Below are 24,377 nucleotides of genomic sequence, written 5' to 3'. Positions count from 1 at the left end.
CCTCATCCAGGTCATTTATGAAAATGACAAACAGCAAGGGTCCTAGAACAGATCCGTGGGGCACTCCACTGGTGACCGACCTCCATTCAGAAAAAGACCCATCCAAAACCACTCTCTGCCTTCTGCAGGCAAGCCAGTTCTGGATCCACAAGGCCAAAGGCCCTTGGATCCCATGCCCTCTCACCTTCTCAAGAAGTCTTGCATGGGGGACCTTATCAAACGCCTTGCTGAAGTCCATGTACACCACGTCCACCGCTCTTCCTTCATCAATGTGTTCAGTCACATTATCGAAGAACTCAACTAGGCTCGTAAGGCACGACCTGCCCTTGACAAAACCATGCTGACTATTCCTGATCATGTCAAACCTCTCCAAATGCTCGTAAATCTTGTCCATCAGAAGCCTCTCCATCAGCTTACCAACCACTGAGGTCAGACTCACCGGTCGGTAATTTCCCAGGCTATCTCTGTTCCCTTTCCCTTGTAAAGAATTTTGTTTCTGGGATTTGTTTCATCATGGCTTTGGGACCAGTAACTCTTGTTGGTGTAACAAAAGGAGTCAATTTGTTTAATTAACTGTAATCAATTGTACGATTCAATGACCCATCTGACCCAACGACTAACTGGCCAAATTGGAGAGTTATTGATCGATACGACTGGCCAAAGAGCTCCCTGGACAAGCAAACTATCAATCATTCTGGGCACACCTTATTCTGCTGCTTTAGGAAAACTGATGTTTTTGGGGTTTCAGAGGTCCCCTCACCCAGCATATGTTATGTTTATGACTGATGAAAGCAATTCGATAAATTACAGACTGAAGTTCAAGGTGGGATTTTCTGGCCCTGCTTGCCTCAAAACTGGAGAATCCCACCCAAAGTTAACAGACCTTTGCATGGCCTGCCCCTCACCCGCACTCAGGGGAAGTAGAGGTGTTGGTAGGCTTTCTTAACTATAGTGTTGGCATGGGGAGGGAGGGGGTCAGAACAGATTATTGGTGACCTGGACACCTAAAAACTTGAAGCTCTTGATCCTTTCTACTTTGTCCCAAAAAGTAGAAAGGATCCATCCATAGGTGTAGACAGGGGCATGTTCTCCACTCCACTTCCTGAAGTCGATGACCATCTCCTTCATTTCATTGACATTTCAGCCAGTTATTTTGAGGCGTTGCATATTTAAGTTGATTACTCTGTCCAGGCATTCTAGTGGTTATTACTGGGTTTATTGGTATAAATAGTGCAGCTTCCCTGAATGGAGCAATGTCCATTGGCTTTAAGATCTGAATTTTTGCACAGCAGATGATGGCCCTCTGACTCTGCTAGATCCAGATTTCTCATTGCCTGTTCCTTACCCTGATAAAGCCTTTCTCACTGATTCTGAAACTGAGTAATTTGTATGACATTTAAATCACACTTTTTGATTCCTTCCCTCGTCTTTTCTCTGACTCGGCAACTCATTGTTTTAAACTTTCACTTTGACCTGTCACATTGTTAACTTGCTTTTCAGATTTACCTAGGGACTTCACACAACATGCTATAAAAACATAGGAACAGAGAAAAACTACAGCACAATACAGGCCCTTCGGCCCACAAAGTTATGCCGAACATATCCCTACCTTAAAGATTACTAGGCTTACCTATAACCCTCTATCTTACTAAGTTCAATGTACTTATCTAAAAGTCTCTTAAAAGACTCTATCGAATCCGCCTCCACCCCCATTGCCGGCAGCCCATTCCACGCACCCACCACCCTCTGAGTGAAAAGCCTACCCCTGACATCTCCTCTGTACCTACTCCACAGCACCTTAAACCTGTGTCCTCTTGTGGCAGCCATTTCAGCCCTGGGAAATAGCCTCTGACTATCCACTTGATGAATACCTCTCAACAGCTTATAAACCTCTATCAGGTCACCTCTCATCCTTCGTCTCTCCAAGGAGAAAAGGCTGAGCTCTCTCAACCTATCCTCATAAGGCATGCTCCCCAATCCAGGCAACATCCTTGGAGATCTCCTCTGCAACCTTTCTATGGCTTCCACATCCTTCCTGTGATGAGGCGACCGGAACTGAGCACAGTACTCCAAGTGGGGTCTGACCAGCGTCCTATATAGCTGCGACATTACTGTTATGCTATTGCCAATGGTTTTTCAATTTTTCTGAATTTGTTTCCCAATTTGCCCAGTTTCATTCCCTAGCTGATTCTCTGAGGGTCCCTGACATTCCAATGTATTTTGTGCATTCTGACCATTTACCCTGTGAATGTTTCTCAACTACCTCATACCAACCTTCCCTTTTATCCATGGCAGAGGACATGGTTCCTCTTAGCATTGTTTTGTTTTATTGATTTGTGCTACACAATGCTGGCTGGCCAGCATTTATTGCCTATCCCAAGTTGCTCTTGGAGGGCAGTTGAGAGCCAATCACACTCTGGAGGCTGTGGCTCTGGAGTCACAGGTAGGACAAAGAACAATACAGCACAGGAACAGGCCCTTCGGCCCTCCAAGCCTGCACCAATCATGTGTCCCTAATTAGACTATCCCTTTGTATCCCTCTATTCCCAGTCTGTTCATGTGGCTATCTAGATAAGTCTTAAATGATGTTACCATGTCCGCCTCGACCACCTTGCTTGGTAGTGCATTCCAGGCCCCCACCACCCTCTGTGTAAAATACGTCCCCCGCATATCTGTATTGAATCTTGCCCCCCTTACCTTAAACTTGTGAGCCCTTGTGTTGTCATTTCCGATCTGGGAAAAAGCTTCCAACTGTTCACCCTATCTATGCCCTTCATAATGTTATAAACTTCTATTAGGTTGCCCCTCAATCTCTGTCTTTCCAGGAAGAACAACCCTAATTTACTCAATCTCACCTCATAGCTAATACCCTCCATACCAGGCAACAGCCTAGTAAACTTCTTCTGCACGTGCTCCAAAGCCTCCATGTCCTTCTGGTAGTTTGGCGACCAGAACTGGATGCAGTACTCCAAATGTGGCCTAACCAACGTTCCATATAACTGCTACATCATCTGCCAACTTTTATACTCTATGCCCCGTCCAATAAAGGCAAGCATGCCATATACCTTCTTCACCACCTTTTCCACCTGTGCTGCCACCTTTAAGGATCTGTGGACTTGCACATCCAGGTCCCTCTGTGTGTCTATACTCCTGATGGTTCTGCCATTTATTGTATAGCTCCCCCCTGCATTAGGTCCACCAAAATGCATCACTTCACATTTATCTGGACGAAATTCCGTCTGCCATTTCTTCAACCAATCTTCCAGCCTATCTATATCCCGCTGCATTCTCTGACAATGTTCATCACAATCCGCAACTCCAGCAATCTTTGCGTCATCTACAAACTTACTGATCAAACCAGCTACATCTTCTTCCAAATCATTTATATATATCACAGAACAGTAGAGGTCCCAGTACAGAGCCCTGCGGAACACCACTAGTCACCGATCTCCAATCAGAAAATAACCCCTCCACTGCTACCTCTGTCTTCTATGGCCAAGCCAGTTCTATACCCATCGAGCTAGTTCACCTTTGATCCCGTGTGATTTAACCTTTTGCACCAGCCTGCCATGAGGGACCTTGACAAAGGCTTTATTAAAATCCATGTAGACGACATCCAAGGCCCTTCCCTCATCAATCATTCTTGTCATCTACTCAAAAAGCTCAACCAAATTTGTGAGGCATGACCTCCCTCGTATAAAACCATGTTGTCTATCGCTGATGAGACTACTCAGTTCTAAATATGTATAGATCCTATCTCTAAGAATCTTCTCCAACAGTTTCCCCACCAAGGACATCAAGCTCACTGGCCTATAGTTACCTGGGTTATCCTTGCTACCCTTCCTAAATAACATTTGCTATCCTCCAATTCTCTGGGACCTCACCTGTATCCATTGAAGAAACAAATATTTCTGTTAGAGGCCCAGCAATTTCATTTCTTGTCTCTCTCAGTAATCTCAGTCTATAGGCCAGACCAGGTAAGGATGGCAGATTTCTTCCCCTAAAGGACATTAGTGAACCAGATGAGTTTCCTGGTCATCAGTAGATTCTTAATTCCAGATTTTTTTTATTGAACTCAAATTCCATCATCTGCTGTGGCGGATTTGAACCTGAGCTTCTTCCATGACTGAGTTTCTATACTAATAGTCTAGCGATATTACCATGAGGACATCACCTCCCCTTAGTTGTGATCTTGTTAACCCTCAGAGTGAGTCAAAACACACGACAAGTTACCAGTTATAGGGTCCGGTGATCGGGCTTGTTGGTCACCCATATCTAGAAGGTAGATCCCGTCAAACTATCTGACTTCACTTACCAATAATCTTCCCTTGCTAAATTCCCTTTCCGGCCCCTCAAAGTGGAATGTGTACTCGAATCACATTACCCTATATGACCCTCTGATACTCCAGGACATAGCTCTTAGCTCTTCTCATGGTTGACCCTAGATTTTGTCAGTGCCAATTCACTATCCTGACTCTCCGACTCACACAGATCCCAGACCTGCTTTCATGGCCTATCCAGCTCAGCATCCCTGATACTATGAATACTCCCGTCCTTACTCAAGGAAACTCTCTGCACAATCATTTGTGTCCATCAGTCATTGGGGTTCCGGTTTGATTGTAAAAAAATATCAGGGGCAATTTTTTCAGCGTGCTGCACTGACTTAACAGTGCAATGGACCAGAAGATATTCGCGGAGGCTGTTTAGCGAGCTTCTTGCTGGATACCATGGCCTCAGCAAGTCTGTGGCTCCTGATTGAAACCTTGAAGGAGACGAGTGTTGAAATTACAGGGACCCTGGCAGATATATTTAAAATGTCGGTATCCACAGGTGAGGTGCCGGATGATTGAAGCATAGCTCATGTTGTTCCACTGTTTAAAAAAGGCTCAAAAAGTAATCCGGGAAATTATAGGCCAGTAAGTTTGACGTCAGTAGTCGGTAAATTATTGGGAAGAGTATTAAGAGAAAAGATCTACAAATACTTGGATGGACAGGGACTTATTAGGAAGAGTCAACACGGTGGTAGGTCATGTTCAACCAATCTATTGGAGTTTTTTGAGGCAGTTACCAGGAAACTGGCAGTGGATGTTGTCTTCATGGACTTCAGTAAAGCCTTTGACAAGGTCCCCCATGGGAGGTTAGTTAAGAAGGTTCAGTCACTAGGTATACATGGGGAGGTAGTAAATTGGATTAGACACTGGCTCAATGGAAGAAGCCAGACAGTGGTTGTGGAGGATTGCTTCTCTAAGTGGAGGCCTGTGACGAGTGGAGTGCCGCAGGGATCAGTGTTGGGTCCATTGTTGTTTGTCACCTATATCAATGATCTGGATGATAATGTGGTAAATTGGATCAGCAAATTTGCTGATGGTACAAAGATTGGAGGTGTAGTGGACAGAGAGGAAGGTTTTCAAAGCTTGCAGGGGGACTTGGACCAGCTAAAAAAATGGGCTGAAAAATGGCAGACGGAGTTTAATGCAGACAAGTGTGAGGTATTGCACTTTGGAAGGACAAACCAAGGTAGAATATACAAAGTAAATGGTAGGACACTGAAGAGTGCAGTAGAACAGACAGATCTGGGAATACAGATACATTTTTTTGAGAAAGTGACCAAAGAGGTGGATGGCGGTAAGGAAGTTGACGTGATATATATGGACTTTAGTAAGGCCTTTGATAAGGTTCACCATGGTAGGCTTCCGCAGAAAATGCTGATGTATGGGATTGAGGGTAATCTAGGAAATTGGATCAGGAATTGGCTGGCGGATAGGAGACAGAGGGTAGTGGTTGATGGTAAATATTCGTCATGGAGTTCAGTTACGAGTGGTGTGCCTCAGGGATCTGTTTTGGGGCCACTGCTGTTTGTAATTTTTATTAATGATCTGGATGAAGGTATAGTTGGGTGGATTAGTAAATTTGCTGATGACACCAAAGTCGGTGATGTGGTAGATTGTGAGGAAGGGTGTCATAGTTTGCAGGGAGACTTAGACAGGTTGCAGAGCTGGGCCGAGAGGTGGCGGATGGAGTTTAATGCGGAGAAGTGTGAGGTAATTCACTTTGGTAGGAATAACAGATGTGTTGAGTATAGGGCTAACGGGAGGACTTTGAAGAGTGTGGATGAACAGAGGGATCTAGGTGTATGTGTACATAGATCCCTGAAAGTTGGGAATCAAGTAGATAAGGTTGTTAAGAAGGCATACGGTGTCTTAGCGTTTATTGGTAGGGGGATTGAATTTAGGAGTCGCAGCGTCATGTTGCAACTGTACACAACTCTGGTGCGGCCGCACTTGGAGTACTGTGTGCAGTTCTGGTCCCCACATTACAGGAAGGATGTGGAAGCTTTGGAGAGGGTGCAGAGGAGGTTTACCAGGACGTTGCCTGGTATGGAGGGGAGGTCCTATGAGGAGAGACTGAGGGATTTGGGGTTGTTTTCGCTAGAAAGAAGGCGGCTAGGAGGGGACCTTATTGAAACATATAAGATGATTAGAGGTTTAGATAGGGTGGATAGTGATAGCCTTTTTCCTCGGATGGAGAAAGCTAGCACGAGGGGGCATGGCTTTAAATTAAGTGGTGGTAGTTATAGGACGGATGTCAGGGGTAGGTTCTTTACCCAGAGGGTGGTGAGGGATTGGAATGCCCTGCCTGCTGCAGTTGTAAATGCGCCTAGTTTGGGGGCGTTTAAGAGATCCGTGGATAGGTTTATGGACGAAAAGGGATTGGTTTAGGTTAGTGGGTCATTGCTTTTTAACTGGTCGGCGCAACATCGTGGGCCGAAGGGCCTGTTCTGCGCTGTAATGTTCTATGTTCTATGTTCTATGCTACATAATTCCCTAAAAGTGGCATCACAGGGGTCGTAAAGAGTGCTTTTGGAACATTGGCCTTTATAAATCGAAGTATTAAGCGTAGAAGTTGAAGTGTTATAGTGAGGTTATATAAGACATTGGTGAGGCTGAATTTAGAGTATTGTGTACAGTTTTGGTCACCTAGTTACAGGAAGGATGTAAATAAGATTGAAAGAGTGCAGAGAAGGTTCATAAGGATGTTGCCGGGACTTGAGTTACAGAGAGAGATTGAATAGGTTAGGACTTTATTCCCTGGAGCGTAGAAGAATGAGGGGAGATTTGATAGAGGTGCATAAAATTATGATGGGTATAGAAAGAATGAATGCAAGCAGGCTTTTTCCACTAAGGCTAGGGGAGAAAAAAAACGAGAGGGCTTAGGTTAAGGGTGAAGGGGGAAAAGTTTAAAGGGAACATTGGGGGTGCTTCTTCACAAAGAGAGGGGTGGGAGTGTGGAATGAGCTGCCAGATGAAGTGCTGTAATATTCTATGGTTCTACATCAAAAATCAGGAGAAATGTTAAAAGGAGGGAGAACTCAGGAGGTGTTATTAATGGAAGTGTTAGAATTCAAAAATAAGGTACAAAAACTAGCATAAGGGCACTTTATCTGAATGTTTGCAACATTCAAAACAAGGTAAATGAGTGATGGCACAAATCATTGCAAACGAGTATGATTTGGTGGCCGTTACAGGGACATGGTTGTAGGATGGTCATGACCAATAGGCGTAGTCTATAGGCCACCAAATAATGACTTTGTGTTGGGACAAGAAATAAACAAAGAAATAACTGATGTATGTAAAAATGATACAGCAATTATCATGGGGGATTTTGATCTACATATCAATTGGTCAAACCAGGTCGGTCAAGGCAGTCTTGAGGAGGAGCTCTTGGAACATATCCATGATGGCTTCCTTGAACAGTATGTAATGGAGCTGAGAAGGGAACAAGATCTGATCCAGTGTAATGTGACAGGAATAATTAATGATCTTACAGTTAGGGATCCTCTTGGAAGAAGCGATCACAGTGTGGTTGAATTTAAAATACAGATGGAGCGTGAGAAGGTAAAATCCAATACCAGTGTCTTGTGATTAAAAAAAGGAGACTACAATGGGATGAGGGAGGAGTTGGCTAAGGTAGACTGGGAGCAAAAACTTTATGGTGAGACAATTGAGCAACAGTGGAGGAAATCTGCAGGACTTGATGAGGTATATCCCAGGATACTGTGGGAGGCTAGGGAGAAAATTGTGGATACGCTAGCCGAGATCATTGAATCATCGATAGTCACAGGTGAGGTGCCTGAAGATTGGAGAATGGCAAATGTTGTGCCTTTGTTTAAAAAGGGCTGCAGGGAAAAGCCTGGGAAATACAGGCCAGTGAGCCTCACATCTGTGGTGGGTAAGTTGTTGGAAGGTATTTTGAGAGACGGGATCTACAGGCATTTAGAGATGTAAGGACTGATTAGAGACAGCCAGCATGGCTTTGTGAGTGGGACAATCATGTCTCACAAATTTGAATTTTTTTGAAGGGGTAACCAAGAAGGTAGATGAGGGCAGTGCAGTTGATGTTGTCTACATGGAATTTAGCAAGGTCTTTGACAAAGTACCGCACGGTAGGTTGTTACATAAAGTTAAATTTTACAGGATCTAGGGTGAGGTAGCTAAATTGATACAAAATTGGCTTCTTGACAGAATGTGGAGATGTCTGCATTGCACTGGGGTAAACACAGTAAGAAGTCTCACAACACCAGGTTAAAGTCCAAAAGTTTTATTTGGTAGCAAAAGCCAGAAGCCAGAGGTTGTAGAGGGTTGTTTTTCAAACTAGAGGCCTGTGACCAGCGGTGTGCCTCCGGGATCAGTGCTGGGCCCACTATTGTTTGTCACTTATATTAATGATTTGGATGAGAATATAGGGGGCATGGTTAGTAAGTTTGCAGATGACACCAAGATTGGTAGCATGGTGGACAGTGAAGAAAGTTATCTCCAATTGCAACGGGATCTTGATCAATTGGGCCAGTGGGCTGACGAATGGCAGATGGAGTTTAATTTAGACAAATGCGAGGTAATGCATTTTGGTAGATTAAACCAGGGCAGAACTTACTCAGTTAATTGTAGGTCGTTGGGGAGAGTTACAGAACAAAGAGATCTAGGAGTACATGTTCATAGCGCCTTGAAAGTATAGTGTCAGGTGGACAGAGTGGTGAAGAAGGCATTCGGCATACTTGGTTTCACTGGTCAGAACATTGAATACAGGAGTTGGGATGTCTTGTTGAAGTTGTACAAGACACTGGTAAGGCCACACTTGAAATACTGTGTGCAATTCTGGTCACCCTACTATAGAAAGGATATTATTAAACTGGAAAGAGTGCAGAAAAGATTTACTAGGATGCTACTGGGACTTGATGGATTGAGTTATAAGGGGAGGCTGAATAGACAGGGACTTTTTTCTCTGGAGCGTAGGAGGCTGAGGGGTGACCTTATAGAGGTCTATAAAATAATGAGGGACATAGACAAGGTAGATTGTCAATATCTTTTCCCAAAGGTAAGGGATTCTAAAACAAAAGGGCATAGATTTCAGGTGAGAGGAAAGAGATACAAAAGTGTCCAGAGGGGAAATTTTTTCACACAGAGGGTGGTGAGTGTCTGGAACAAGCTGCCAGAGGTAGTAGTAGAGGCAGGTACAATTTTATCTTTTAAGAAGCATTTAGATAGTTACATGAGTAAGATGGGTAGAGAGGGATATGGGCCAAATGCGAACAATTGGGATTAGTTTAGGGGTTTTAAAATAAAAGGGCAGCATGGACAAGTTGGGCCAAAGGGTCTGTTTCCATGCTGTAAATCTGTATGACTCTATGACTATGACTTTGAAAGCGATCTTTCACAGCGCTCAGTATATACCAGTGATAAGCAGCATGACACAGATAGGATGCAAGACTGGGCGGAGAAGTGGCAGATGGACTTCAATGCGGATAAATGTGTACTGGTCCATTTTGGCAGGTCCAATGGGATGCAGGAGTACAATATCAAGGGTAGGAGTCTTAGCAGTGTTGAGGAGTAGAAGGATCTTGGGGTCCGGGTGCATAGGACTCTTAAATCAGCCTCGCAGGTGGAGGATGTGGTGAAGAAGGTGTATGGTGTACTGGCCTTCATTAATTGAGGGATTGAGTTTAGGAGTCGGGAGGTAATGCTGCAACTTTATAAGACCCTTGTCAGACCCCACTTGGAGTACTGTGCGCAGTTCTGGTCGCCTCACTACAGGAAGGATGTGGAAGCTATTGAGAGGGTGCAGAGGAGATTTACAAAGATATTGCCTGGATTGGGAGGCATGCCTTATGAAGATAGGTTAAGGGAGCTTGGTCTCTTCTCCCTGGAGAGACGAAGGTTGAGAGGCGACCTGATAGAGGTTTATAAGATGTCGAGAGGTATAGATAGGGTGGATTCTCAGAGGCTATTTCCCAGAGCTGAAATGGTCGCTACGAGAGGACACAGGTTTAAGGTGCTGGGAAGCAGGTACAGAGGAGATGTTAGGGGTAAGTTTCTCACTCAGAGGGTGGTGAGTGAGTGGAATCGGCTGCCATCGGTGGTGGTGGAGGCGAACTCGCTGGGGTCTTTTAAAAGACTTCTGGATGAGTATATGGGATTTAATGGGATTGGGAGTTACAGATAGTTCTATGGCCAGGTAGGCATGGATATGATTGGCGCAACTTGTGCATCGAAGGGCCTGTTTGTGCTGTAGTGTTCTATGTATATAAAGAAGGACTTTAGAAAAAGAGATAATCAGCCATGGATAAGTAAGGAAATAAAGGAGGGTATCAAATTGAAAGAAAATGCAGACAAAGTGGCAAAGATTAGCGGAAATTAGAGGATTGGGAAATCTTTAAAGGTCAACAGAAAGGCACAAAAACGCCATAAAGGAAAGTAAGATAAATTATAAGAGTAAACTAGCTTGGAATATAAAAACAGATAGCAAAAATTTCTACAAGTATATAAATTGAAAAACGGTGGCTAAAGTAAACATTGGTCCTTTAGAGGACGAGAAGGGGGATGTAATAACTGGAAATAAGAGTTTGGCTGAGACATTGAACAGGTATTTTGTGTCGGTCTTCACAGTGAAAGACACAAATAACATGCCAAAAATTGATGACAGGAAGGCGATGGCAGGTGAGGACCAAGAAACTATCATTATCACGAAAGAGGTAGTGTTGGGCAAGTTAACGGGGCTAAAGGTAGGCAAGTCTCCTGGTCCTGATGGAATGCATCCCAGGGTACTAAAAGAGGTGGTGGGGGAAATAGCAAATGCACTAGTGGTAATTTACCAAAATTCGCTGGACTCTGGGGTGGTTCCTGCAGCTTGGAAAACAGCCAATGTGACACCACTGTTTAGAAAAGGAGGTAGACAACAGAGTTGAGGAGGAACTTCTTCACTCAAAGGGGTGGTGAATCTCTGGAATTCTCTGCCCGTTGAAGTGGTGGAGGCTACCTCGCTCAATATTTTTAAGACGCGGGTTGATGGGTTTTTGATGAGAGAGGGGATTAAGGGTTATGGGGAGAGGGCGGGAATGTGGAACTGAGCCACAACAGATCAGCCATGATCTTATTGAATGGCGGGGCAGGCTTGAAGGGCTAGATGGCCTACTCCTGCTCCTATTTCTTATGTTCTTATGTAAAAGGCGGGAAACTATAGACTGGTTAGCTTAACTTCTGTAGTAGGGAAAATTCTTGAATCTGTCATCAAGGAAGAAATAGCAAGACATCTGGATATAAATTGTCCCATCAGAAAGAAGGATGAGTTCATGAAGGGCAGGTCATGTTTGACTAATTTGCTGGAATTCTTTGAGAGCATTGCATGCACAGTGGACAATGGGGAACCTGTGGATGTGGTGTATCTGGATTTCCAGAAGGCATTTGGCAAGGTGCTGTACCAAAGGGTGCTGCATAAGATAAAGGTGCACGGTGTTACAGGTAATGTATTAGCATGGATAGAGGATTGGTTAACTAACAGCAAGCAAAGAGTGGGGGTAAATGGATGTTTTTCTGGTTGGCAATCAGTGACTAGTGGTGTGCCTCAGGGATCAGTGTTGGGACCACAACTAATTATGATTTACAGAGATGGTTTGGAATTGGGGACCAAGTGTTGTGTATCAAAATTTGCAGATGGCACAAAGATGAGTGGCAGAGCGAAGTGCCCAGAGGACGCTGAAAGTCTGCAAAGGGATATAATAGTCTACAAGGGTCTGGCAGATAGTATACAGTGTTGGTAAATGTAGGTCATTCATTTGGTAGGAATAATAGCAAAATGGACTATTATTTAAATAGTAAAAAATTGCAGCATGCTGCTGTGCAGAGGGACCTGGGTGTCCTTGTGCAGGAATCTCAGGGAGTTGGTTTGCAGGTACAGCGGGTAATTAAGGCGGCAAATGGAATTTTGTCCTTCATTGCTCGAGGGATGGAGTTTAAAAACAGTGAGGTTATGTTGCAGCTGTATAAGGTGCTGGTGAGGCCACACCTGGAGTACTGTGTACAGTTTTGGTCTCCTTACTTGAGAAAGGATACACTGGCACTGGAGGGAGTGCAGTGGAGATTCATTACGATGATTCCGGAGTTGAGAGGGTTGGCTAATGAGGAGAGACTGAGTAGACCTGGGCTGTACTTATTAGAATTCAGAAGAATGAGGGAGATCTTATAGAAACATATAGAATTATGAAGGGAATAGACGAGAGAAGTTGTTTCCACTGGCGGGTGAAACTAGAACTGGGAGCGTAGCCTCAAAATAAGGAGAACAGATTTGGGACTGAGTTGAGGAGGAACTTCTTCACACAAAGAGTTGTGAATCTGTGGAATTCCCTGCCCAGTGAAGCAGTTGAGGCTCCCTCATTGAATGTTTTTAAGGCAAGGACAGATAAATTTTTGAATAGTAAAGGAATTAATGTTTATGGTGAGTGGGCGGGCAAGTGGAGCTGAGTCCACAAAAAGATCAGTCATGATCTTATTGAATGGCGGAGCAGGCTCGAGGGGCCAGATGGCCGACTCCTAGTTCTTAGGTTCTTATGTTCTTATGCTTGGTTTCATTGGTCAGAATATTGAATACAGGAGTTGGAACATCTTGTTGAAGTTGTACAAGACATTGGTAAGGCCACACTTGGAATACTGTGTGCAATTCTGGTCATCCTATTATAGAAAAGATATTGTTAAACTATGAAATGTGCAGAAAAGATTTACTCAGACACAAACGGGACTTGATGGATTAAGTTATAAGGAGAGGCTGGATAGACTGGGATTATTTTTCCTGGAGCATGGGAGGCTTAGGGGTGATGTAATAGAGGTCTATGAGACAATGAGAAGCACAAGTAAGGTCGACATCTTTTCCAAACGGCAGGGGAGTCTAAAACTAGAAACTAAAAAAGGGTTCAGAGGGGCATTTTTTTCATACAGAGAATGATGAGTATCTGAAATGAGCTGCCAGGGGTAGTAGTAGAGGCAGGTACAATTTTGCCTTTTAAAAAGCATATACACAGTTACGCGGTTAAGATGAGTATAAAGGGATATGGGCCAAATGTGGGCAACTGGGGCTAGCTTAGTGGCTAAAACAAAAGGCAGCATGGGCAAGTTGTGCCAAAGGACTTGCTTCCATGCTGTAAATCTCGACTCGCTGGGCTAACATTTATTGCCTATTCCTAATTAGCCTTGAACTGATTGGCTTGCTCGTCCATTTCAGAGGGCATTTCAGAGTAAGCCACCTTGTTTTGGCTCTGGAGTCACATGTAGACCAAACAGTTAGGGACAGCAGATTGCCTTCCCTGGAGGACATTTGTGAACCAGACGGATTTTTACAACAATCAATGACAGTTCCACAGTCATTACTGAGATTAGCTTTCAATTCCAGATTTTATTTATTGGATTTAAATTCCACCAGCTGAAATGGTTGGATTTGAACCCATGTCCCGGAGTTTTAATGAAGGTCTCTGGCTTATTAGTGCAGTGATATTGCCACAACACCATCATCTCCTCCAATGGGCCCCGGTAAAATGGGCTGGAAGATTCCCAGTCAATATCTGATAAGCTTATTTCTAAGCAAATGGAAAATATCAAGAAAATGAATACAGATGAAAGCTCAGCCATGTTCTTATTGAATGGCTGAGGAGGTGCATGGGTCTTCCTGAGATACATGGTTTACAATTTTCCAAGTTCAATAATACCTTCACCTGGCATTTCCTTTCAACTTACATTCTCTAAACTCCATTGCTTCTCACTGAGGTAGGGTGGGTGTTGGCACATGTGGCATGGAGCAGTCTCGTTTATTTTCACTCTGCAGAATCTTTGTCATTCTCCCATTATTTCTCTGTTAGGTGCAGTATCTGCTATAAATTATTGTTATCATCAGAACAATGAAGTAGGAGATAAATTTGGAAACTGTGGCAAGGATCAACATGGTCAATACATACAGTGCTCGCCTGAGTAAGTTTTTCACAAATACCTGCTTTTTCAGAATGACCAGTTCTAATGTAAGATATTTATACATTAAGGAATTGAAAAGATTATGCTGTTTATCCTATTTCATAATCATCTTTAAATACCCTCATTATTCTGCAATCTCTCAAAAATCTTCATGTCCTTCCTAAAGTGTGGAGCCCAGAACCAGATGCAATACTTTAGTTGATGCTGAATAAGTTTTATCATTATTTCCTTTGTTTTGTAATTTAAATCCCTATTTTAAAACCCAGGAGCCAAGACTGACTTCTCCCTCAACTTGGCCTGTCACTTCCAATGATTGATACACATATATATCCAAATCCAAAACGTCAGCTCTTTCCTCTCCTTAAAGATGCTGCCAGACCAGCTGAGATTTTCCAGTGCTTTCTCTTTTGGTTTTAGATTCCAGCATCTGCAGTGATTTGCTTTTATGCTACATCCAAATTGCTCTACTCTTGCAGCCCTTTTCGAATTGTACTCTACATTTTCTCTAACCATTCTTCCCAACAAAATTATTTCACATTTTTCCATGTTGAATTTCATCTGCCACTTGTCCACCCATTTCAACAACTTGTCTGTGTCCTTTCGATACGCAGTTCACAATCCTTCCAGGTTTAGCACATATTTTTAATTGTGTCCTGTATACTAAGGTTGCAGTCAGTAATATAAAGAACAATGTATGATACAGCACAGGAACAGGACCTTCAGTCCACAGTCTTACGCTGACACTTTTGATTTGATTTGATTTATTATTGTCATATGTATTAGTATACAGTGAAAAGTATTGTTTCTTACATGCTATAAGACAAAGCATATCATTCATAGAGAAGGAAAGAAGAGACTGCAGTGTTACAGTATAGCTGTATAGTATAGTACAGTATAGTGGTACAATGCAGAGAAAGATCAACTTAATGCGAGGTCGGTCCATTCAAAAGCCTGGCGGTAGCAGGGAAGAAGCTGCTCTTGAGTCAGTCGGCACGTGACCTCAGACTTTTTTATCTTTTTCCCCAGTGGAATAAAGTTGGAGAGAGAATGTCCAGGGTTTTTCATTATCTTGGCTGCTTTTCCAAGGCAGTGGGAAGTGTAGATGGAATCAATGGGTGGGATGGGGGTTTGTGTGATGGACTGGGCTTCGACCTATCACCTTTTGTAATTTCTTGTGGTCTTGGGCAGAGCAGGAGCCATACCAAGCTGTGACACAATCAAAAAGATTGGTTTCTATGGTGCATCTTTAAAAGTTGGTGAGAGTCGTAGCTGACATGCCAAGTTTCCTTCATCTTCTGAGAAAGTAGAGGCGTTGGCATGGAGGGACCAGGGCTGGCTGTTGGTGATATGGACACTGAGAAACTTGAGAAACCATTTCTACTTTGTCTGCATTGATGTAGTTAGGAGCTTGTTCTCCACTGCACTCCCTGAAGTCAATGCTTATCTCCTTTGTTTTGTTGATATTGAGAACGTTGACATACATGGTTTCTATCTCTCTGTTCACCTCCCAATCATGTACATCAAGAAGCATCTTGAATGTTGCTAATGTGCCTGTTTCCACCAGCTGCCGTGACAATGCATTCCAGGCACCCACCGGCTCTGTGTGAAAAACTTTCCTCACATTTCTCCTAAACATTCCCCCCCTCACCTCGAACTTGTGTCCACTTGTATTTGATCTTTTCAGCCTGGGAAAAAGCCTCTGATTCTCCACCCTGTCTACAAAATTGTGCCTCTCACAATTTTGTCTTTCGAATGAAAACACAAAACAAAGTTTATCCAACCTTTCCACATACATAAAACCCTCCAGACCAGGCAACACCCTGGTAAACCTTCTTTGCACCTTCTCCAAAGCATCCCCATCCTTCTAGCAACCAGAACTGCATGCAATATTCCAAATGCAACCTAAGTAAAGTTTTATACACCAGTAACATAACTTGCCAACTTTTATTCTCAATGCCCTGGCTGATGAAGGCAAGCATGCTGTATGCCTTCTTGACCACCTCATCCACTTGTGTTGCCACTTTTATATTTATATTCAGAAAAGCAGGAATCCTCACACTAGGATTTGCATCTGTGCAGTCACTGCAACCAGAAGCTGGACATCTGGAAGACATCTTCCATCATCGTGTGAAGGTAAGTCTCCAGGTGAGGGCAGCAGAATGGCAGAGCTGATTGGCTGTTGCAGGTAAGATTTGCATAGATGCAATCACTGTGACCAGAAGGTGATTTGTGGAGGAGCTGCTGTGAAGGGACAGTAAAACTCGAAACACTACTTCAGCGTTTCCCTCCCTACCTCCTCCTCTAATGAAAAAAAAGACAATTTCTTGGCCTTTTGGCTAGGATCAAGTGTGGTATCAACATGCTACACTTGGTTGAAGTCATTAGGTTACATTTCAGCTTCTTTTGAAGCAATTTTTTAAAGCGGCGTCTCGGCCTTTTGGCTAAGATGCAAATAAGATCAAGCCTTGGAGGAGGAGCTACACCTACTCCAATCAGTTTGGATCACATAGATCAAGGACATGAGAAGACTTTGGCGGATCGGATCAAGGAAAATCCTAAAGCTTTCTACAGGTATGTCAAGAATAAAAGATTGGTGAGGGCAAGATTAGGGCCAGTCAGAGACAGCAGTGGGAAGTTGTACGTGGAGCCTGAAGAGATAGGAGAGGCACTCAATGAGTATTTTTCATCAGTATTCACATAGGAAAAAGTCAGTGTAGTCGAGTAGAATACTGTGATACCAGGTAGTAGACTAGACAGGATTGAGGTACATAAGGAGGAGGTGTTAGCAATTCTTAAGAGTGTAAAAAATAGATAAGTCCCCTGGGCCGGATGGGATTTACTGTAGGATTCTCTGGGAGGCTAGGGAGGAGGTTGCAGAGTCTTTGGCTTTGATCTTCATGTCATCATTGGCTGCAGGTATAGTGCCGGAAGACTGGAGGATAGCAAATGTTGTCCCCTTGTTCAAGAAGAGGAGTAGAGACCATCCTAGGAATTATAGACTGTTGTCGGCAAAGTTTAGGAAAGAATTATAAGGGATAGGATTTATAATCATCTCGAGGGAAATAAATTGATTAGGGATAGTCAACACGGTTTTGTGAAGGGTAGGTCGTGCCTCACAAACCTTATTGAGTTTTTTGAAAAGGTGACCAAAGAGGTGGATAAGGGTAAGGCACTTGACGTGGTGTATATGGATTTTAGCAAAGCGTTTGAGAAGGTTCCCCATGGTAGGCTATTGCAGAAAATGCAGATGCATGGGATTGAGGGTGATTTAGCCGTTTGGATCAGGAATTGGTGAGCTGATAGAAGACAGAGGGTGGTAGTTGATGGGAAATATTCAACCTGGAGTTCAGTTACAAGTGGTGTACCTCAAGGATCTATTTTGGGGCCACTGCTGTTTGTCATTTTTATAAATGACCTAGATGAGGGTGCAGAAGGATGGATTAGTAACTTTGCTGATGACACCAAAGTTGGAGGAGTTGTAGACAGTGAGGATGGATGTTACGGTTTGCAGAGGGACATAGATAAGCTGCAGAGCTGACCATTTATATAGATGATCTGGAGGAGGGAACCGAGTGTAGGGTGTCAAAATTTGCTGATGACACCAAGATTGGGGGAAAGGCAAATTGTGCAGAGGGTGTGGAGAGTCTACAGAAGGATCTAGATAGGCTGGGCGAATGGGCCAGGAAATGGCAAATGGAATTTAATGCTGGCAAGTGCGAGGTGGTCCACTTTGGTAGGAAGAATGGTAGGAAGGATTATCACTTACGTGGCAAAAAACTGCAGCAGGCGACGGTGCAGAGGGACCTTAGGGTCCTTGTGCATGAGTCGCAAAAACCCAGCTTGCAGGTGCAGCAGGTGGTCAGGAAGGCAAATGGGATGCTGGCCTTCATAGTGAGGGGGATTGAATATAAAAGTAGGGAGGTCTTGCTGCGGCTGTATAGGGCATTGATGAGGCCGCAGCTGGAGTACTGTGTGCAGTTTTGGGCGCCGTACTTACGCAAGGATATTTTGGCCTTGGAGGGAGTGCAGAGGAGGTTTACTAGGCTGATGCCGGAGTTGAGGGGGTTGAGCTATGAGGAGAGGCTGAATAAATTAGGCTTGTACTCATTAGAATTTAGAAGAATGAGGGGGGATCTCATTGAGACGTATAAGATGATGAATGGGATGGATAGGATAGAGGTGGAGAGACTCTTCCTGCTCAGAAAGGATAATAGGACCAGGGGGCACAGCCTCAAGATAAAGGGGGGGCGGTTTAGAACGGAGTTGAGGAGGAACTTCTTCACTCAAAGGGTGGTGAATCTCTGGAATTCTCTGCCTGTTGAAGTGGTGGAGGCTGCCTCGCTAAATATTTTTAAGACGCGGGTTGCATTAAGGGTTATGGGGAGAGGGTGGGAATGTGGAACTGAGCCATGACAGATCAGCCATGATCTTATTGAATGGCGGGGCAGGCTCGAGGGGCTAGATGGCCTACTCCTGCTCCTATTTCTTATGTTCTTATGAGATGTGGCAGATGGCGTTTAATATGGAAAAGTGTGAGGTGCTTCACTTTGGAAAGAGTAACAGGAGTACAGAATATAGGGCCAATGGAAGGACTCTTGGTAGTGTTGATGAGCAGAGGGATCTCGGGGTATATGTGCATAGCTCCCTGAAAGTTGGCACCCAGGTTGAGAAGGTTGTTAAGAAGGCGTACGGTGTGTTAGCTTTTATTGGTAGAGGGACTGAATTTCGGGGCCGTGAGGTCATGTTACAACTGTACAAAACTCTGGTGCGGCCGCACTTGGAGTATTGTGTACAGTTCTGGTCGCCGCATTATAAGAAAGATGTGGAGGCATTGGAAAGGGTGCAGAGGAGGTTTACCAGGATGTTGCCTGGTATGGTGGGAAGGTCTTATGAGGAAAGGCTGAGGGACTTGAGGTTATTTTCATTGGAGAGAAGAAGGTTACGAGGTGACCTGATTGAGGCATACAAGATGATCAAAGGATTGGACAGCGTGGACAGTGAGAGCCTTTTACCTTGGATGGTGACGGCTAACACAAGGGGACATAGCTTTAAATTAAGGGGTGGTAATTATAGGATGGACGTCAGAGGTAGGTTCTTTACTCAGAGGGTAGTAAGGTTGTGGAATGCCCTGCCTGCAGCAGTTGTGGACTCGCCAACTTTAAGGGCATTCAAATAGTCAGTGGATAGGCATGTGGATAATATTAGAATAGTTTAGGTTAGAGGGTCATTAGATTGGTTCCACTGGTCAGCACGACATCGCGGGCCGAAGGGCCTGTACTGCACTGTAATGTTCTATGTTCTGTTTGCAGGAACTGCTTGTTTCTTCTGTCCTTCCACTTTTGCTTTCAACTTTTCTGTCCTTTGTTTATATCGTTGTTTCCTTATTGTGCCTCCCTCTCAAGTTCCCAACCCCGCCACTCTATTTTAAACCCTTCCCGAATGTACTTGCAAATACCCATGCAGGGATATTCATCCCCGTTCTGCTGAAGCTCAACCAGCTTGTTGATGTCCAATCTTTCCCAGAATCAGTACTATTGCTTCAAGAATTCAAATCCTTCCTGTATTTGTACCATTTCTCCAGCTACACATTTATCTGGTCTGTTCTCCTAATTCCTGCTCTTGCTAGCATTTGGCACTGGATAACAACCTTTAATGTTCTGCTTTTTAATTATTTCCTAGTTCCTTATATTTGGCTTTCAGGACCTCATCCCTCTTCTTTCTGATGTCATTGATATTAGTATGGACCACAACCTTTGGCAGTTCACCGTTCCCCCTTCAGAATGTCCTGCAAATGCTCTGTGATGTGCTTGATCCTGGCACCATGCCACACTGGTTTTTCGTCTGCAACTATGGATACATTCATTTGAACCCCTACTATAATTGCTCTACCACGCTTTCTTCTATCCCCCCTGCCCCCCACTTCTGCTGCATTCCCCTGAGAAACCAATTCTCCTGAAAGTATCAAAAACAAAAAACCCATTCAAGAGGAGATGAACCCAGAGATCTCCTACATTTCCTGCCAAGTGCCCTTGCTGTTTCTAGTTGTCAACCATTACCTTTCTGCCTGTGCTCTCATTACCTAAGATGTGACCACCCTGGAGTATGTTCTAGCTGCAAAGATCTCATCCTTACAGATACTCCACAGTGATTCCTCTCATAATTCTAGCTTTGAAACAGACTTCAACTAGTTGCAGCTGGAAACACTTCCTGAACACATGGTCACTCTGGGCACTGGAAGTGTCCTTGCCTTCCCACATTGCACAAGAGTGCATTCCACAGGATCGAGCTGACATGATGTCCCTTTCCATCCATTAGTTTAGGGTACATTCAGATTAATAGAAGTACTCACCAGATCCTACTTACCAAGCTGCTTTCCCTTTCTAAGGAAATGTAGAAATGAAAAGAATCTCCTGGTTCCTTCCTCACCAAACTCCAACTGTCACACTCAATTGCAGTTCAAGCATTCTAGTGCAGACCATTTTTAAAAAAATCAGTACAATTCTCCGTATTACTCCACTGGTGCAGAGACGATGGCCTCTTCTGCACTGTAATATTCTGTGAGTACATTATCAGTACATTACTCTATCAGACTCATGGTCTTGAGGAAAGGTTGGCTAATGCCCTCTGATTATTTCTAGCATTTTCCTGTTTTTATTTCTTCACCTCTCCTGTCCCACACTATTTTTGCAAAGTCTGCCCCAAAGCAACAGGAAAGCTCCCGGTGTGGGGATCCTCGAACTTCGCTGCTGCCTTTTCTACTTCCCCTTGTCTTTTGTGAGAAGCAGTGGTGAGTGGTGCTCAAGTCTAAGTGATCCCCGTAAAGCATGAATTTCACCCCCCGCCATCTTTTGGCTTCCAAGACCAGGGGAAACAATCTCTCAAGTACGATCTCAATCCCATATGTTTCAGTTAGATTACCTCTCATTCTTCCACTCCAGGATGGAATTTTTGGCATCTTGCATTATCTGAGATAAATAGTGAATGTGTTGTTTCTATCTCCCCTCCAGCGATGTACTGTGTGGGAAAATCCAGTGTGACGGTGGAAGTGATGTTCCAATCCTGCTGGCAAGCATGGAAGCCAAAATAAACCGTGGGTTTACTGGGACAGGACAATTTAAATGCAAATCATTGCATGTTTCTGAAAGTGATTCCAGTTCTCCAGACCAAGTTCATGATGGAGCCAAGTGTGACACAAATAAGGTAAATCAATTCATTCTAAGCAATATTAACTTGAGACAGACTCTCCCTATTTAAAGTCAAACAATTTCTTCTCTTCCCAGTATTCTTTCTGGCATTCTCCTGTCTCTGTTCACAGTTTAAAAACTCTTTCACCTTCCCCTTCCTGTTCCTTATCCTGTTAGAAGATCAATCCAATTCGCCCCAATCCCAAATTTTTCCCTAATTTCTACAATTTATTTAGAAGATAAGAACTAGGAGCAGGAATTGGCCACTGGGCCCTTTGACCCAGCTCTGCCATTCAATAATATCACAGCCCAAAGGACAACTCTGAACCATCCAGAGGAGTAGGAGGAAGAACAGACCAGACCAGACCAAAGACAGGCCATACCGAGGAGACAGCAGAGACCAACATGTGGACACAGGCCAATATCTTCTTGGGTACTTGTCAGTCACTTAAAGTTAAGTCCAGCATTAAATTTGAATCTTGATTGTTCTGTAAAAGTAACTACCATAATTAATATTAATTATGCAAATATTACCCGCTAATCCCTCTAACCTGTATCTCATGACACTAAGGGGCAATTTTTAGCGTGGCCAATCAACCTAACCCACACACCTTTGGACTGTGGGAGGAAAACGGAGCACCCAGAGGAAACCCAAGCAGACACGAGGAGAACGTACAAACTCCACACAGACAGTGGCCTGAGCCAGGAATCGAACCCAGGTTGCTGGAGCTGTGAAAAGCAGTGCTAACCACTGTGCTATCGTGCCACGTATTCTTGTACTTTTCCACATTACAAAATGCTACATTTTCATTAGGTACTCAGGTTGTTACTTTAATTTGGTTACAGTTCTGTTTTTGATCACATTATATAATCTACTCTTCATTATTCTCTAAAAACACAATTCTTTTTTCCCTGAAACATTTCTTGTCTGATGAGGATTCGATTCGCCTCAAGACACTACCTAAAATCCCATTTGTTTTAACTTCATATAACAATCTGCTAAGTGAGACCTTGTCAAAAGCGTTCTGAAAGTCTGAGGGCCAGATTCTTTAACTTTCTGCTCCTGCTGCTGTGTAATGGAGATTTGACTGAGTGCCAAGTTCTCCATTCATGCTAGCAGCAGGGCAATGCATCCAACATTGGAGAAGTCCAGCCTAAACACACCACATCCATCAATTCTCCTTAGTCAACCGTACAAGTTACATCCTCAAAAAATTCAAGTAGATTTGTCAAACACGGTTTCCCTTTTGTAAATCCATGCTGACTTTGCCTGATTTTACACCGTTTCCCCAATGCTGTGCTATGAAATCCTTGACTTTGGACCATAATCCATTGTTGGGACTTTTCCGTGTGGATAACCTAGCGCCCACCTATTGCCTCAACCAGAGTGCAAAGATGTTGACAGCTCACTTTTCAGCAGAGGCTAAGATCACATATCAAATGCAGATGCACTTAGCTGTATCCAACTACCACAGATCATACCATTACTACCTGTTCCACAGGATGGGTTTTGCACTTCCTGGTCAACCTGTCCATCTCAGCAGCCCACATTAAGTCTTCGACAGGTTGTTATCAAAAGTCAGGAAAATGGTGCTGACAGGGTGCCACTCTGCCACAGCAGAGCAAATGAAGCCGTATTTGCAATGCAGCGTCAAGGTGGGGTGCTATTGTGGAGGGGCCTGTGTCATTGCACCATCCCCGGGGCAACGGCCACTGCTCCAAGATTTACGTGATGCCCATCCAGCCCAGAGCAGAATGAAGGTGAAGTCGCATTGGAGTAGAGATGAGTTAGCAAGGTGGAGACAGAACTGGTCATAGAAGATCAGTCGTAGCAGTGAAAGGGTGTGTTTCTGAATGGAGGGCTGTGACAAGTGGTGTTCCTCAGGGATCAGTGCTGGGACCTTTGCTGTTTGTAATACATATAAATGATTTGGAGGAAAATGTAACTGGTTTGATGAGTAAGTTTCCAGATGACACAAATGTTGGTGGATTTGTGGATAGTGATGAGGACCATCAGAGGATACAACAGGATATAGATCAGTTGGAGACTTGGGCAAAGAGATGGCAGATGGAGTTTAATCCAGACAAATGTGAGGTAATACATTTTAGAAGGTCTAATATAGATAGGAAATATGCAGTAAATGGCAGAACCCTTAAGAGTATTAATAGGCAGAGGGATCTGGTCCCGGAAGGGTGGGAGCGGGGAGTTTAATTCAGTCGGGCAGCATGGTCGGTGAAGGCTTAGAGGGTCGAAGGGCCTGTTCCTGTGCTGTAATTTTCTTTGTTCTTTGAAAGCGCTGGTGACTTAGTATTGGCAGAGAAATTGTAAAACTATTTGGGCAGTGTGAAAGTTGTCAGACTCAGCAAACCTTACTGTCTGTCGTGAACCTGCGCCTTTGCAAACGCCCAAACCATTGTTGGTCGCAGTAGATTTTGCTAGGCATTTTTTGGGGCACATATTTCTAATCTAGTAGATGCCCATTCCAAGTGGTTGGAGATCCAGCTCTTGAGATCCACTATCTACATTCATCATTGAAAAACTGAAACAGATCTTCATGATCTATGGTCTTCCGGAATTGTTGGTTTCCAACCACGGAATGGTAGTCACAGCTGACAAATTTCAGACTTCCATCAAGCCTAATGGCATTCAGGTCAGGACAGATCCCTACCAGCCTGCCTCGAATGTGTTGGCAAAAGGAGCCATGTGGACAGTTAAGGCTTCCATAAAGAAGCAGGCTAATAGGCTGTTGCTATGATTGTGATTGGCAAGTTTTTTGTTCACATTAGCTAATCTCTAAGCCATAGGAACCAGCCCAAAGAATTTTGGAAAATAACCACCAATGGATCTATAATTTCCAGGGCCACTTCCTTAAGTTACTCTGGGATGAAAATTATCAGGACCTGGAGA

General features: G+C 43.8%; 1 protein-coding gene across 1 annotated transcript in view; it reads left to right on the top strand.

Annotated features, from left to right (window-relative positions):
- Positions 1–24,377, top strand: part of LOC145348472 (zinc metalloproteinase-disintegrin-like protein H4 subunit A) — a 564,739-nt gene that overhangs the window by 364,931 nt on the left and 175,431 nt on the right. Inside the window, exons 13-14 of the mRNA XM_080196661.1 lie at positions 14,177–14,285; positions 21,293–21,485. Of these exons, the coding sequence (XP_080052787.1) occupies positions 14,177–14,285; positions 21,293–21,485 (302 nt within the window). The remainder of the gene's footprint in view (positions 1–14,176; positions 14,286–21,292; positions 21,486–24,377) is intronic.

The sequence above is a fragment of the Carcharhinus amblyrhynchos genome, chromosome 1 (genome assembly GCF_965287045.1).
Source record: "Carcharhinus amblyrhynchos chromosome 1, sCarAmb.v2.hapA, whole genome shotgun sequence".
NCBI classification, from domain to species: Eukaryota; Metazoa; Chordata; class Chondrichthyes; order Carcharhiniformes; family Carcharhinidae; genus Carcharhinus; species Carcharhinus amblyrhynchos.
The sequence above is the reverse complement of the archived record's forward strand: the minus strand, read 5'-3'. Positions and strand labels throughout refer to the sequence as shown.